General features: G+C 33.5%; 1 protein-coding gene across 1 annotated transcript in view; it reads left to right on the forward strand.

Annotated features, from left to right (window-relative positions):
* The window catches only part of tctn2 (tectonic family member 2), a 31658-nt gene extending 14763 nt beyond the window's left edge, over window positions 1-16895 (forward strand). Inside the window, exons 7-18 of the mRNA XM_056456854.1 lie at window positions 2591-2711; window positions 2829-2967; window positions 3891-3971; window positions 6503-6616; window positions 6732-6797; window positions 8338-8427; window positions 10397-10514; window positions 10615-10718; window positions 12414-12561; window positions 12694-12837; window positions 13797-13885; window positions 16615-16895. Coding sequence (XP_056312829.1) covers window positions 2591-2711; window positions 2829-2967; window positions 3891-3971; window positions 6503-6616; window positions 6732-6797; window positions 8338-8427; window positions 10397-10514; window positions 10615-10718; window positions 12414-12561; window positions 12694-12837; window positions 13797-13885; window positions 16615-16730 — 1330 coding nt within the window. The 3' untranslated portion in view covers window positions 16731-16895. The remainder of the gene's footprint in view (window positions 1-2590; window positions 2712-2828; window positions 2968-3890; window positions 3972-6502; window positions 6617-6731; window positions 6798-8337; window positions 8428-10396; window positions 10515-10614; window positions 10719-12413; window positions 12562-12693; window positions 12838-13796; window positions 13886-16614) is intronic.
* The last annotated feature ends 261 nt before the right edge of the window (window positions 16896-17156 follow it).

Raw genomic sequence — 17156 nt, forward strand, 5'->3', positions numbered from 1 at the left:
CAGCAGCGTTATTTGGAAAGATGTGTCTTGCAGGCTATTTTTAAAGGGATAGTTCTCACAAAATCTTTCAAGTATTTATTCATGTGATGGAAAAACAGCCACTACATCAGTCTTTATTATATTCAGAAGTTATATGTAATATGAATATGCTAATTTGATGCTAGGGCATCCGCTGCATAAAAAAAATGCTGGATAAGTTGGCGGTTCATTCCGCTGTGGCGACCCCAGATTAATAATAAATTAATAAACTAAGCCAAAAAGAAAATCAATGAATAATTTGATGCTCAAAACATTCCTGACTCTATAATTCTTGTAGTTTACTTTAGAACCAAGCAAGTTTATTATAGATTAGCATTTTTAATTAGTTTTGATTTCAATACTATTTTTAAATTAGATGTACATTTCAATTTAGTTTTCGTTTGTTTTATTAATGATAATTTTAGATTAGTTTTTATTTTGTGAACCCATTTCTAATTAGTTTTTATATATTTTGTTTTAGTAATTCTAGTTTAACAGATGAGACCTTTTATCAACGTTTACGTTTTAAATAAGTGGCAAGAGGAGTGGGATGCATTGGAAAATAATAAATTGTATGAAATACAACTTGAAATCTTAAACAGTTTTAAGACATTTTATGACTAAATTTAATAAAATGATTATTACCAGATGTTGTATTTGACATAAAAGCAATATCACACGAGTAGCTGTGTGATATGGCTGTATATTAGCACTGGTGGGTGGCGTGCGTTAGCTTAAGGCTGCAGGCCGAGTGCCTTTGTGACCCACCAGTGACAATATACAGTCATAACGCACTGCTACAAGTGTGATGTTGCGTTTATGCAAGAGTTCAACAGTAGAATTGTGTGTATAAAAAAGAAAATCAAACACAGAGAGTCTTTAAAATCCTTTTGTATGAGGAACTACTTTCTTCCGCCATTCCTTCACATCTGCAGCTGACATCAGAAAAGCAGAAACCATTGCTAATTCACCAACGTCACTTTAGAGCTAGTATTTGAATGATTCTCTAGCATAATGTCTAAAGTGATGACAAAACAGGTCATTTTGCTCACATTTTAAGATTATATGGCTGAACGGCATGAAATGCCATCAGTCTACAGAGATTTCCCAGCATTTCTCTGATGCAATCGAGAGATCACAATAATTAACCCTAAAAAGGCCAGAGCAAAGCAAACACTACCAGATTACTGTGTTATATATACAGCACTTCAAAATACAAAAGAGAGAGATCGACTCGTTCATGTAACTAACCTGATTTATAATGATTTGATCAGCTTTATTTAGAAATATGAAAAGAAAAGTTTTTCTGAGTTTTTAGGCAGTCTCTGTCGCCATCTTGTGCCGCAACTGTATTTGCTCTGCTTAGTATGACAGGCTGATGGCCGCCAATGCGCTGAATCTTCAAAATTATAAATATTTAAAATAGGCATTATCCTATTTAATAAATTTATAAATAAACAGCATAGATGCAATCTAAAAAACTACATTCCTGCCTAAAAAGTCTCAAAAGTACATGATGGTGTCCCATATTTGTCAAACTGTAGTGAGTTTATTGATCTGCTGTCACTCTATGTGGGCAGAGTAATACAGAGGGGTAAAGAGGCTGTACAAGTGCTGTTATTGCAGAATATCGCACAGCTATCAGCCAATCAGATTCGAGAACCAGACAAAACTGTATAACTCATGTTTTTTGCTTAAAGGTGATGACCTCACTTTTTTTTGTTCTGCACAATTCCTCTTACAGTAAAACATTCTACTGGACTGCTTTTAATGATTCCAGAAGGCTTTTATTGAAATGAACTCTCTTGAGAAGATTTTTAGCAAAGTGACACCAGGAAAAGTTTTAGATTTTATCACGTATTAACGCTAAAAATGTAAAAATTTATTTATGTATTTATTGTTTTGTTGTTTTTAATTGTATATTTATTATTGAAATGTTCTTCCCATGAAAATAGCCTTGGTTGCTGACATGGCATTAAATAAAAAATACATAACATTACATATAGTTTAACAGAACACGTCTAAAGTTGACCAGAGCAAAGCCTAATATATTAACAGCTAAAACAGATACTGAAAAAAAAACATATAAATTGAGCTTAAATGAATAAAAGTAAAAATGACAAGGAATTCAGACAAACATCTTGGTTTTGTATTGAATCAGCCATAGGTACGATTTTCTGCACAGAGCACTTATTAAATCTGAAAAATTAAAACAATTTTATTTAATTGCTAATTATTATTTATTTTAGTTAGTTTTTGTTAAGGTTAAAGTTTTATTTAGGTGAAAATTGTAATTTATTATGATTTCTTTATTTTGTATATATTTTTTGATCAAGTTTTCATCTTTGTTTTATTTTATTTTTTTGCTGAAATAACCTTGGTAGTCAGTCAGATTTTCTTGTATGGTGATGTGTGAGCTCCACCTTGAGGATAAATAAAGTAGGAAGTTATAAAGTTCAGAATAACTGCATTTATTGAAAGTATAAAGGCTGACGTTTTGGATCATTTAAATGCATAATTGCTGAATAAATGTACTTATTTCTTAAAAATAAAGCTTTTTTTTTTTTTGCAGCTCTGCAAAACCAAGTCCATCATTCCAAGCCCCTCAGATGACAGCTACTGTTCCCCCCATTAACTACAACCAAGGGAATCCAATATTCACTAAGGATGACAAATACTTCACCATTCCACAGGTTAGAAGGAAACCAAGATCAAGCAAGTTTTACCTGATTCATGAGTCCAAACATTCATGTATGCAATATGAATATTAACAGCAGTTATGTTTTATTGTTTATTTGTCCTCTGAACAGAACACTGGAACGGGTCAGTGTGCGGAAAACGCGCCAGTGGCATTTTTGGAGAACTTTGAGTTTCAGTGTGTGAGGAGGCTTCAATTCTGTCCATCTCCATCTGATGACTTGAGGGTGGATGTTAAAGATGGACAGGGAGGTAAATATTCTATAGGATTTTGGTAGGTGTTCCAACAGGATTTTGGTAGATAATCAATATGATTTCGGTAGATATGGGTGGCTCGATGGCTCAGTGGTTAGCACTGTTGCCTCACAGCATGAAGCTCGCTGGTTCTACTCCTGGCTGGGCCAGTTTGCAATTTTGTGTGGAGTTTGCATGTTCTTCTTGTGTTGGCGTGGGTTTCCTCCGGGTGCTTCGGTTTCCCCCACAGTCCAAAGACATGCACTATAGGTGAGTTGCATAAACTAAATTGGCCATAGTGCGTGTAAATGAGTGTGTATGGATGTTTCCCAGTACTATGTTGCGGCTGGGAGGGCATCTGCTGTGTAAAACATATGCTGGTATAGTTGGCGGCTCATTCTGCTGTGGCAACCTCTGAAATAAAGACTAAGCCAATGGAAAATGAATGAATGAATGATGATTCAATATGATTTTGCCCCTTTCCTTTGTACAACCCAATACAAAATCAAAATATTGCTTGATACAGTAGATATTAAACATAATGTCAGTTCAAATCATTTGTACCTGTCTTTGCCATTCAGATTTATTTATAAAGGTTTCACTAAAACATTCATGAAATTCCACAAAAGCAAATTGATTAAAAAGGTGTTCATACTTAAAGTCATGCAATTTAAGAAAATGTAATTCATTTCATGCCACAGACATTAATTAGATATATTTAAAAGTGCCCTTTAGCCATTTGATAGTGTTACAGAATGCAACATTATGCATTTGAAGGAATGGCTTGCGAGAAGTAAGTTTGCCCTCAAGTATAGGCTTCAGATATATAAATAAATATAGCTTTTCAATCCATTGATCAATCCATTTTCAATCCATTTCCGCCAGTATGTCCATGCAAATATGTATATGCATGAATGTTCACATGTTTGCTTGCTTTCCAGGTGTGATTGCAGTCAGTGTTGTGGATGAAGTAGCTGAAAACCTCAGATTATTTGTGTCAAATTCTCCTGAGGTCTCTTCAGGTCAGTTGCATTAACAATTTTCATTTGCAGTCACCAATTTTAAAATATATAAAGATAAATAGGTAACACTTTAGTTTAGGTCACAGTTCATGCTTTCAACTACTGGCTCATTACCTGCCTATTATTAAGATATTAATGGTTCATTAGCAGTTCGTTTGTTAATACCATGAACTGTGGCCTAAGCTAGATTGTTACCAAATAAATTTTAAATATATATTTTTATATACCTAAATAAAATGTGTATGAGCATATATAATTGATCATTTTATTCACTGGAGTAAAGGCTGTTTAAAATGTAACTTTGCCATTTAAAAATGTTTAATTACCATTTTAAATTAGTAACATTACAATTCTCGCTATCATTAAACCATTAACAATGCATTTTATCTCAGTAGCTGACTAATTTGCTCTTTATTAATAGTTAGTAATGTAGTAATTGGATTTAGTTATTGGCTAGGGTTAGAGATGGATAAGATCATACTTTATAAGTGCTAATAAACAGCCAATTTCTTAGTAAAAGGCAGGTTTTATAGGGCCAGACAGAATCTGCTGACATTTACTGCTATTTCTGTGAAGAATTTTGTAAAAAAATCTGTGAATTTAAAGGATTTTGGAAGGATTTTGGAAGTATCGTAACTAAAAACCTTAATATGTTAAATAAAAAAAATAGCTTTTTAACTTTTATTTAAAGTTTAAATGCAAATCCAATTAGATCCACTTATTTGGTAAACAAAGCAAGTCTCTAATATAACATATCTACTAAACGACAGAAAATATTACTTTACAAACTGCATTGTAAATAAATCAAATGAACGTATTCATATTAGTCAATAATATTACTGAAATAGTACTAATAAAAAAATGGACAAATGTAAATTTACACAAGTAAATAAATAGACTCAATGATGGGCTAAAAATCTTACGCAGATTTTGTGTGGGCCTAGTATTAAGCCAGAAGTTAATAGTGGGAATTGATACTTAAAACCTAAAGTGTTACTCTGTTTTTCTTAGTTTTGGATTAATAGGACTTTAGTTTGATTGGTTAGATTTAAAAAAAAAAAAACCATTCCTTCTAATAACATAAAATCATATTGATCTCACATTTTTAGATGGTACTGTACATAGCAAATATATATTTTTTAATTAGACAAAATATGTACAGTTGAAGTCAGAATTATTAGCCCTCCCGAATTATTAGTCCCCCGCTATATATTTTTCCCCAATTTTTGTTTAAAAGATACATTTAACTCATTTCTAAACATAATAGTTTTAGTAATTTATTTCTAATAACTAATAAAAATAATAACAATAATAATAATTCCTTACATTTATATAGTGCTTTTCTGGACACTCAAAGCGCTTTACACATGGTTGGGGGGAATGTCCTCATCCACCACCATTGTGCAGCATCCACCTGGATGACGCGACGACAGCCATCTTGCACCAGACCGCACACCACACACTAGCTGATTGGTGGAGAGGCGACAGAGTGATGAAGCCAATTATTATATGGGGATTGTTAGGAGGCCATGATGGACAGCGGCCAGTAGGCAAATTTGGCTAGGAGACTGGGGTTAAACCCTTACTCTTATTTTGAAGGACATCCTGGGATTTTTAATGACCACAGAGAGTCAGGACCTCGGTTTAACTTCTCATCCCAAAGACAGCACTCACTGAGCAGTATAGAGTCTCTATCAATATACTGGGGCATTAGGACTCACACTAACACTAACACCACTTCTGACAGCAACCTAGCTTTCCCATGTTTTTTCCCATCCAAGTACTGATCCCTAAGCAGCCCTGCTTAGCTTCAGTGGGCAACCAAATGAGACTGATTTAACTGATTTATTTTGTCTTTGCCATAATGACAATGATATTTTTCAAGATACTAGTACTTAGCTTAAAGTGACATTTAAAAGCTTAACTGGGTTAACCAGGTTAACTTGGCAACTTAGGGTAATTAGGCAAGTCATTGTATAAAAACGGTTGGTCACACTTTATTTTGATGGTCCGTTTGTTGAATTAACTTACAGTGCATCTACATGCTAACTAATTCTCATTAGATTATAAGTAGACTGTTGGGGTTGGGGTTACTGTAAGTTGACATGTACTTGCAAAGTTTCTTATAGTCAGTTAAATGTCTGTTGAAGGAGCAGTATCAACAGATATTAACCAGACAGTCTACTAAAATTCAAATGGACCATCAAAATATAAAGTGTTACCACATGGTTTGTTCTGTAGACTATCAAAAAAAAAAAAAATACTGCTTAAGAAGGCTAATATTGACTTTAAAATGGATTTTAAAATATTAAAAACTGCTTTTATTCCAGAAGAAAAAATATTATAGGAAATGCTGTGAAACATTCCTTGCTCTGTACATCATTTGGGAAGTATTTGAAAAAGAAAAAGAAATTCACAGGAGGGCTAATAGTTTTGACTTCAACTGTATGTGTACTGTAAGTGTATGGTGTCAAGTTGGATTTGTTTACTTGGTGTAATTGTTTTGTTGTTGTTGTTGTTGTTTATTTAAGAGCCACAACAGTGTGATAATGTCGTTGTGTCCTTGCGTTACACTTTTTACTGGAGCGGGAACAGCCTTACTGCGATTACTGTGACACGAACCACTGCAAACATCACTGTACCTGGTGAATATCAGCTGACTCTCACAATATAAAATACAGCTTTACCACATCTGCTTGTCTTATAAACTGCCTCTCAATCTTGCTCAACAGTTTTTTTTCTTTCTTTCGATTTCTGTAGTAACTTTGACAAGAAGATATTCTGCTGTGTTTTTGAACGGAAATGAGACCTCTCAGCCATACTCGGGTAATCCAGGTTAACGTGTTCGGAAACATTTTTGTTTCCTGACTTTAAGGACATGATACAGATGTGAATTTGTATTTAGTGATGCGATAATATTTTTTATAATGTTCTGAAAGTTGAAAATGAAAGTTGCTGTTTTTTAGGCTGATATGGCTAGAAACTACTCACATTCTGGTGTAATAATCAAGGAACTTTGCTACCAAACCATGGCTGTAGCAGGAGCAGTGATTTTATGCAGCATCTGAAAATCAGCCAACTTCCATCAGTATAATCAAAATGACCACCTGCTTGCATAGAGAGCATACTTTTTAACCATGAAGACGTTTGTGAGAGGTTATTCAGAGCATATTTACTTTGGTGCAGATCATGAGCCTGCTTTAGCCATGGTACCACAGCAAAGTTCCTTGATTATTACACCAGAATGAGAGTATAGTTCCTAGCCACATCGACTTACAAAAAAGCAACTTTTCATTTACTGTCAGTCTTAGAGTCAAGCTTTTAATAGGAAAATCATTAAAACTCTTTGTGACAAATGAGCAAAAGCATTTTGTTCTGCTTTGAAGCATGAATGTTATATTAAACATTTACAGTGGGGAAAATAAGTATTGAACACGTCACCATTTTTCTCAAAAAACATATTTCTAAAGGTGCTGTTGACTTGAAACGGATGTTGATAGCAACCAAAGAAGTCCATATATGCAAAGAAAACAAATCTAATTAGTTTACAAATGAAATTATGCGCAATAAAATAAAATCATGCAAGGAAAAAGTATTGAACACATGAAGAAAGGGAGCTGTGGAAAGGCAGTGAAAGCCCAGACAGCAGCTGAAATCTCTCAGTGGGTTTTCAGGCAAGCCTCTGCCCTTCGTCAGTGTAAATGAATATCAGCTGCTTCAGTCCAACATCTACATTAGCAGGATGACGAAGATGAAACCAGAGTGGACATTTCAGCACAACGATCCAAAACACAGCCAAGGAAACTCAAATTCTTTCATAGAAAGAAAATCAAGCCGTAGAATGGCCCAGCCAATCACCTAAACCGAATCCAATAGAAAATACAAAATAAAGCTCAGATTTGATAGACGAGACCCACAGGACCGTCACGATTTTTATACTCTGTTGAAGTCTGTGAAAAAAATCACACCTGAGCAATTCATGTGACTTCATTCTCCATATGAGAGGCATCTTTAAGCTGCCGCCACCAAAAAAGCCTTTTTATATTTAAAAGTATTTCAGTAGTTCAGTCCTTTCTCTTTGTGTCATTCCATTGTTATTACACATAACTTATTTTTCAGATTTTTCTTGTTTTGTTTTATTTTTTTTTTTGTATTGTTTGGGTTTTTACCAAAATCTGGTTCAATTCCATGTCAACAGCTCCTTTAGAAATATTATTCTCAGGAAAAACCATGACGTGTTCAATACTTATTTTTCCTGCTGTATCAAATAAATGTTATCATTTCAGGAATAGGAAAAAAAAAAAAAAACTATCTTTGTGGGTTTACTTCCAAGTCTTATGTTCATGGATTACTGATGTTTGTACAGGTTACCAAGTGAAGAGGCCCTTGATTGGTGGCGTTTTGGACTCTGAAACAGGAGTTGTACAGAGGACCCAGATCAGTCTATTGCAGCCAGGTAGCATATTAGTCCAGGGTTTCTGTGGGTTCTTAAAAAGTTTGTTTAAAATCACGAATTGAAAAAACAACAACATCCCATTTGCATTGGCAACTATATAAGTTTTTCCCCTATTTCTTTGGATAATTTAAGTGATATGAACCATATTTTTCATTCATTCATTTTTTTTTTGGCTTAGTCTCTATTTCAGAGGTCGCTACATGGAATGAACCGCCAACTATTCCAACATATGTTTTACGCAGTGGATGCCCTTCCAGCTGCAACCCAGTACTGGCAAGCACCCATATACACTCATTCACACACACACTCATACACTATGGCTAATTGAGTTTATCCAATTCACCTATAGTGCACGTGTTTGGACTGTGGGGGAAACCGGAGCACCCGAAGGAAACCAACGCCAACACGGGGAAAACATGCAAACTCCACACAGAAATGCTAACTGTTCCAGCCGGGACTCAAATCAGCAACCTTCTTGCTGTGAGGCAACAGTGCTTACCACTGTACTCCTCATGTTCACGTGGGTTTCCTCCGGGTGCTCCGGTTTCTCCCACAGTCCAGCGACATGTACTATAGGTGAATTGGGTAAACTAAATTGCCCGTAGTGTATGTGTATGAATGTGAGAGTGTATGGGTGCTTCCCAGTACTGGGTTGTGGCTGGAAGGGCATCTGCTGCATAAAACATATGCCAGAATAGTTGGTCCTTCATTCCACTGTGGCGACCCCTGATAAATAAGGAACGAAGCCGAAGGAGAATGAATGTTCATGTAACACTATCTCTAATACTGCTAGAAATGCTCCCACAGTGCTATAGAATGATTTTTTTAATTATTCTGGGATAAAGGTCTTAAATTTTATTCTAAATGTCTTAAAATCACAATTTACAATGTTTATTTTGTTAGCGCACATTGTTATTCTTTAGGTGGGCAATTAATCTGTGCAAGTTAAGAAGTGTTTGTTTAGATAATCTTCAATTAGAGTCTGTCCATGTGTTTCAGTTTGAAGTGGCGGTCCTTTTCTGTTGACGTCAGTTTGTTTAATACCTCAGCCACAATATTCTTAACCATGCATCTCTTAACGTTAGTTTACTATGAGGGAGTGATGCGCAAAAAGAAAGGCCCCTGCCCTACTCTATATTCCCTTTTATCTGGAAATACATTAAAATTCTCAGTAACTTCGTGTTCACACAGACCTTAAAAGGTCTAAAAACATCTTCATTTTAACTTGGTGAAGCCTGCAGATGCTCTGTTATCACAGGGTGTCCGCGGGGTCTTAAAAAGTGTTAAAAGTTGATAAATCAATGCTGAGAAAATTAAGGCCCTTAAAAGGAATTAAAAAGTCTTAATAGCGTTTTACAAGGTATTAAATTTTGTTCAAGCGTTGTCCAAAGTGTTTGACTCTCAAAAAACATAAATATATTTATTTTCCTCCTAATATTAATAACGGCGTGCTCGATCAACACGATTGGTTCGGGCAGGGGCATGTCCGGCCAAGCTCCTCCGTCCAGGTGATGTCACGTAATTTTATAACAAACGCAGGAAGGTGATGTGACTCTCTCCACATGTAGCGAAACCATAGAGCAAAACAGACGGCAAAATGGGAAAATGTAAGTTTGTGTACTCCTGGTTGGAGAAAGATGAGTTTAAACAGTGGCTGAAGCCTGTCACTGAAAACACATGCAATTTATTATTTCAAGCTTTGATTCTTCCGAGCTTATCTGAGTTCTATTTCATGGTTGTGCTCCATTGATTTATTTAACTACAACTGTTTATTAACAATACTGTTTATTAAGTTAATAGTTTGATACTGATTAGAACTTGAAGTGACGATGAGGTCTTAAAAATATTCTGAGAAGGTCTTTAAAAAGTCTTAAAAAGGTATTGAAATTACCTTCAGGATTCCTGCATATACCCTGTATCAATACAACACTTTTAAAGCATTATTTTGATGCGTTTCATGTCTTCACAGCTGGAGATGGCCTGTGCTCTTCTGCTAAACTGAGATCAGCTCTGTTTGGGATCAACTCCACATCAGGCTGTGTGGTTCCTGTGAGTTTAACGAATATGACACAGTGCAGTCTGTTAAGGTAGATGAATCCGTTTGAGAATAATAACCTAACATAATAATTACAGTATACTAGACATATTGATTTCACTGAAGTCTTTCTTTCTGCTGTTGTTTCACAGAGAAAGGGTGCGCTCTGTTCTAGATGGATTAGTGACCGCTACACTCGTCTCCACTTCAGGAAAACCAGACTTTTACAATTTGACGGACTGGGTCAACATTACTAGTGAGCACTATCATACAGTTATATGAATATGTAGCATATATTAAACTGATTGTGTTGACTATAGCTTTGGTTTAAGCTGTTTACACATAAACAAGTCTACATACACTGTTATTTAAAATTAATTAAAATATCGTATCATTTATGATTATTATGGCTGCAGTTATTTCAACAATTTATTACATTATCTAGTATTAGTTAGTATTTTATTAGTTAGTTAGTGGAATATTACTGTTAAATTCCAGTGGAGTTAGGCCTATTCTAAAGGCCCACGCTAGGGATGCTCATTTTGGTCAATTTTGCCAACCGACAACTGCCACTCGTTAACCGAATATTAACGGTTAACTGGTCAGATTAATATTAAATTAGTATTTATTTAAAAACATGAATTGACGTGTCTATATTATGGCTGACACATAAAATATTGCATTTTAAAATACTGATTTATTTTAACAAGCGAACAGCAGCAAAAAGAAGATATTAACAACAGAACATCTTCAGGCATGAGCAGTGTTCTAACAGCATAGAAAAAAAGAATAAATTATATAAAAAGAATAAAATAAATAGTTCTGCCATAGATATTTTTAATTAAATTACAAATGTACTGTCATTAAAAAAAAAACTGTTTTAAAAAATGTTTTTAAAAATTTTTAATTTACCGGTCAAGTCGTTTCGGAAATTTTCCGGATATTTACCGGTATCACTGTGTGAAAGGGGCTTTTGACAAGGTGCATATGTTGACTTTTTGTGAAGCATAGGCTACTATAACATATGACATATCATATAACAAAAATAATTTTGTTGTTTACATTTGATATTGCATTAATTTGCATACATGTTTATAAGCTATAACATGAAAACCTCAGTTTGGTGCTGAGTTATCATTTAGCAAAAATCAGGAAAATCATTGCATTTGTTTGATTCATAGATTAGGCTGTGTAGGCTATTGTAAAAATGGATATTTTATAAGAATTATTGGTAACTGTAATTTTCCAAATGGAAAAAAATTGGTTTGTACACAAAATCATCACAACTATAGCCTATTTGTTGTGTTCATGTGCGGTGCCTCTGATAAAGAGAAAACCCTGACGCTCGGCCTTGTGGCAGGCTTGTTTTGAGAGCGGCGCACATTTCAGAAAGTTTTGTTTTGCGGCTTCTTTCCCCAGTTGTGCAAATAAATGAGGTATTTATGATGCAGATCCAGGACAGAGGCAATCAGCATCAGCGATGGTTTGGCATTAACTCGTCTGTGTCAAACTGTGACCAGCAATATCCTTCTTTCATTTTACTTCTTTAGCAAAATACGTCTGTAGGCACATGTGGTTGCACGCGTTACCGTCCCGCCAGTTAACAAATATGTGTTGCACATTTATGCAGCATTTAAAAAAATATATAATAATATTTTTACTCATTTAACTGATACCGTTAACCAGTTCAAAACGCACCCTTTTGGTTAACGGTTAATCGGTTTTTATGAGCATCCCTAGCCCATGCACTTTTGAGGTCCTTAGAGTAACTATTAGGGAGCCCAATCCAACTGCCGTTTCCCTAGCCCCCTACTCTTGTACTCTGTTTTGATTTATATACTTCTTAGGGACTCCCTCAAAATGACATCTAAAGAAGCCATTCCATTTATTAAATGTAAATCCTCATCACAATATAACTGTTTTTATTTATTTTTTATCAAATGAATGTCAGCATCGCAGCAGAACCAGAGTCAGTCAGCAGAGGGCAGCAAAGGAGAGTGTTCAGCCGTGCCAACTCACCTCCACATCCACGTGAAGAGCAGCATCATGGGAAGAGTTCAGGGTGTTCCTCAAATGTTTATCCAGTCCATGCAGATCAGGTATGCAGCACTGCTTTTGTCAGCTCACATTTGCTGATTATAGCAGACATGTTCATTAATGTTTGAGCTCTTCTGATATATTGATGATGTGTTGTTAATGTTGTGCATTCATCTTTTGTTTTAAATGATCAGTTTCTTAGAGAGCACATGGAGGATTGAGTGTGGTCTGGGAACGATGGACCCCTGTTTAAACCCAGAGCTCATGCAGAATTTCCCAGTCACCTCTTCTGTGACGTTTACTGACCTTTCTCTTTATTCACAACCACCCAGATCCAGGTGGGTCATAAACGCACTCGTATCAGTTTGATACTATTGTGTGGATAAAGATAGATTTCTGCATTCATTTTTATAAATATACATTTTAAATAGTTTTTTTTTTACTTTTTACAGTTTTGTTTGTTTTATAGTAGATCAAAACAAATAAATAATACAAAATAAATAAATAATAAATAAATGTTGATGTTATTTATTATGTATTATTCATTTTTATCTATTATAGAAACAAACAAAAAAAATATGCAAAATAATTAAATAATAGTTTATTTTAATATAATATAGAAAATTAGAATTGGTATATTGTCTGTTTTACTATAGATTTCTAATTTCTACATACGTTTTTTACTTTTCCTATAATTTTTACTCAAAGTATACTGTTTTCCTGGTTAAAAAAAATATATACATTTTTAAATATAAATGAAATACATTCTAGAGAAATATAATGCAATTTATTTTTAATTTAGAAAAGATTCTAGATGTATCAAAATATGTTTTGCTTAAATAATAATTATTTGATTGTTTTAAATAAAAAGCAATAATAAAATAAAAAATTTTCTATATTTTTCCTATTTATGCCATGTGTTTTAGAGCTTCCTTGTCTTTTATTTCTTGATTAAAATAAAACAACAATAGTTATTTTTTTTAATATAAATGAAATCAATTCTAGTAAATTAAAATGCAAATATTTGTAATATTGTGAGAACAGTACAGATACAGTGCATGTTTTTCTTCATTTAGAAAAGTTTCTAAATGCATTTAAATATTTGTTATCTGTATAAAATAAAATACAATAATTATTTATGTGTTTTAAATAAAATATTATATTGCAGTTTTTTTATTTTATGACTTGTAATTTAGTTCTCTATCTATTTTATTTTACTTTGTGGCCTGTAAACGGTATTATTTCATGTCCAGGAGCTTGATGACCCTCAGTGTAATTGAAGTCTGTTCTTCCGCAGGTTCAGTATTAACTTCACAGAGTTTGACTGTGACAGGAATGATGTTTGCTGGCCTGAACTGGCCTTTCCTCTCACGACATACTACACTGGTGAGACTTCCGTTTTTCTTGTGTTAAATATAAACAGAGTCAGAAATAACCCTCAAAAATCTGAAACCAGCACTTCGTGTAGTATATAATTTTGGTTTTACATAGTTGGTATTACTAGCGTATTTCTCCTGTTCTGGTTTATTTGGGAAGTTTGTGTGAAACCTGAAGCACCAGCAGCAGCAGACACACTACATACCTTCACTAAAAACTCTTTTAATATTTTTAGAATATGTACGCTGGGGTTTTGACCTCATATTTGGGAACAACATAACAATTTTTTTAATTTTTCTTTATGATTTTATGAACTTTTATTGACTTTCTCATTTGCAAACAATACAGATGAATATCAAATACAGAACATTGAAGTCCGCATGAACCAGAAGCTGTGACCATTTTTTTTCATATTGTGACACAGTTCCTAGAGAAATGGAATATTAAATGAGCAAACAGTGGGCGTGGCTTGTTTTTTCTGCTGCGAGCTGATTGGATGTAGTAAAGTAGGCATTTAATTCAGAAAGATCGGGAAATGGGTTTCAGGAGAGTTATAACAACCTAACAGACTCCTCCTTCTCACTATTTCTGTTTGTTGTCCGAACTGACAGTTGGAGGGGCGTGGGTAAGTATGTTAGCCACACCCAATACCTCAGACAGACGTAATCTGACAATTTAACAGTGCATTTTCAGATTTTTATTTTAGATTTACAAGAGCAAACTTTTTTCTTTCTTAATGACATGCACAGATGAATTGTTCACCACAAAACTAGCAATGTAAGCTAACAAAATCAATATGGTTAGTTTTGATTTCACGTGTACTTTAACCTGTAAACAAAATGTTGAAATAAAAAGAATAGTGTAACATAAATGTGCTTATTACATAATAAATGTAAATTATGTTAATGAACTATATATTATTAACTATTTGCTGCAAAATATACTGTAACTTGAGTTTTTAAGCCAACTTTTAAGGAAAAAAATATCAAATGCTTTTCACCACACCTCCACGGTTGATTATTTACATTAAATTTGATGTTTGAATATGCAAATGGAGAAATTTATATTAAATAGTTGCTACTTTGCATACATTTCTAGTAAAATGTTTTGCAGTTTTGGACACTGGAGTTGAATCTTTTTACAGGAGTTTTTTAAAATCAGAAAATAATGCCATGTTATGTTTAAATATGCAAATGAAGAATTATTTAATCAAATATGTGCTTGTTTGCAAACATTTATAGCACAAACGTTTGGAGTTTTGGACATTGGAGTTGAATCTTTTCACATTTGGACATTGGAGTTTTTTATACCAGAAAATAATGCCAATCCTGGATTTTACTGAAAAAAAAAAGAAAGTGCATTTATTAGATTTCAATTATAGATTAGACTAGCAATGTGAGCTAACAAAATCAATATGGTTAGTTTTGGAAAAAAAAACTTTTCCTTTCTAATCTTTAATTAAAATCTGAAAATGCACTTCCTGTTTTTTTTCGGTTAAATTGTCAGATTGCGTATATTTTAAGAAATGGGTGTGGCTAACATACTTAACCACGCCCCTCCAACTTGTTTTGAAAACAAACAGAAATGGTGAGGAGGAGGTGTCTGTTATAATAACTCTCCCCAAACCCTTTTCCCAATCTTTCTGAATGAAAGATCCTACTTTACTACACTATAAAACCTGATAAGTTAACTCAAACTGTTGAAGGAAACGGATTGCGGCAAACCACTTGAATCAAAATGGTTTGAGTACTGTAAAGTTGTATATTGTGTCACATACACATATATCATTTGTGTTGATATCATCAAACTTTTAGAGTATTAGTAATTTAAACAGTTTAAGTTCAGTTATCAAATCACTATTAGTTCAATTAACTTAAACTGGTCAGTTAACTTAAACGAAGTCCAAACAACTATATAGCTACTCAATTGGTTTGGTATTCCTTTTAGCATTAGAGTTAACACAAAAATATAACTAATTAATTCATAACTTATTAGAGTTCTGCTTAATATAATCAATTTATGAGTTACCAAAAATGTTGTCCTTTAGTCAAAGTAACTTTTAAAAACATTTTAAGTTAAAATAACTTATTTCACTTAGTGATTTTCACTGTTAGGTTTTGCATTGTACATTCAGTCAGCTCACAGTAGAAAAAACAAGCCACGTCCACTTCTTAGTTAATATTCTGTTTCCCTACACTGTAAAACCCAACAGTCAACTGTATCAAATGAAATAAATGGAGTTAACTCAAGCTTTACTGAAAGTTAATTCTACTCATTTGAAAAGTTTTGAAACTCAGTGTTAAAGGTAATGACTTAATTAAATACTTCATTACTTCAACTTAAATGGAGTAAGTTCACAGTACTCATATAGATTAGTTTTTTTTTAACTCAAATGGTTTGTAGCAATCAGTTTCCTCAAATGGTTTGAGTTGCCTTAACTTATTGGGTTTTTCAGTACTCAGTTGGTTCAAGTTCTCTTTATTTATCGGGTTTAACTGTGCTCAAAATGCTTCGTTTACTCAAGTGGATTAAGTTCACAGCACTTATATAGATTAGTTTTTTAACTTAAATGGTTTGTTGCAATCGGTTTCCTCAAATGGTTTGAGTTACCTTAGCTTTTTGGGTTTTACAGTGTAGGAACTGCATCACAATGCTTTAAAGTGCACTTATTCTTTTTAGTGTAAAGCAATATTGTATTTTGGAGGTTTTTTTTAAATGTGAATTGCTCTTTCTGACAGGCGAGCCTTATTCTGAAGCTCTGGCTAAAGGTCTGACTCTTGTGTTTTTCTTCATCGTGGCGTCTGTTTTGGGAACCCCATGGAGACAAATCCGACAGGCCTGGAGCAATTTTTGATCAGGACAGGGAAAACTGAGCTGTAAATAACTGTAAACGTACAATTATTTATTTTTCTTTTCTGGTTTGTACATTTTCTTACATTATTTATAAAGTTTTGTCAATGGAACTTTGTGCTTTTTTTAATGAAATTTTGAATATAAAATAAAAATACATGTTTTATATGTAAAATATCTTACTGTGTGTGTGTGTGTAACAGAGTGTGAGATGTCATTAATACAATTAAATAATAATAGTGATAATAAATAATAACAATACTAACCAATTAATTCATTATTTATGATATAAATATAATCATATGTTGTTATTATTAATTATCGCTGTATAGCAATTAATGATAATTATAGAAAACTAATTATATGTGATTCTTAGTATTAGTTACAATATTAATTGCATTTTCAATTGTAAATAGAAAAATTAAGTTGT

The sequence above is a fragment of the Danio aesculapii genome, chromosome 5 (assembly GCF_903798145.1).
Source record: "Danio aesculapii chromosome 5, fDanAes4.1, whole genome shotgun sequence".
In the NCBI taxonomy this organism is placed as follows: domain Eukaryota; kingdom Metazoa; phylum Chordata; class Actinopteri; order Cypriniformes; family Danionidae; genus Danio; species Danio aesculapii.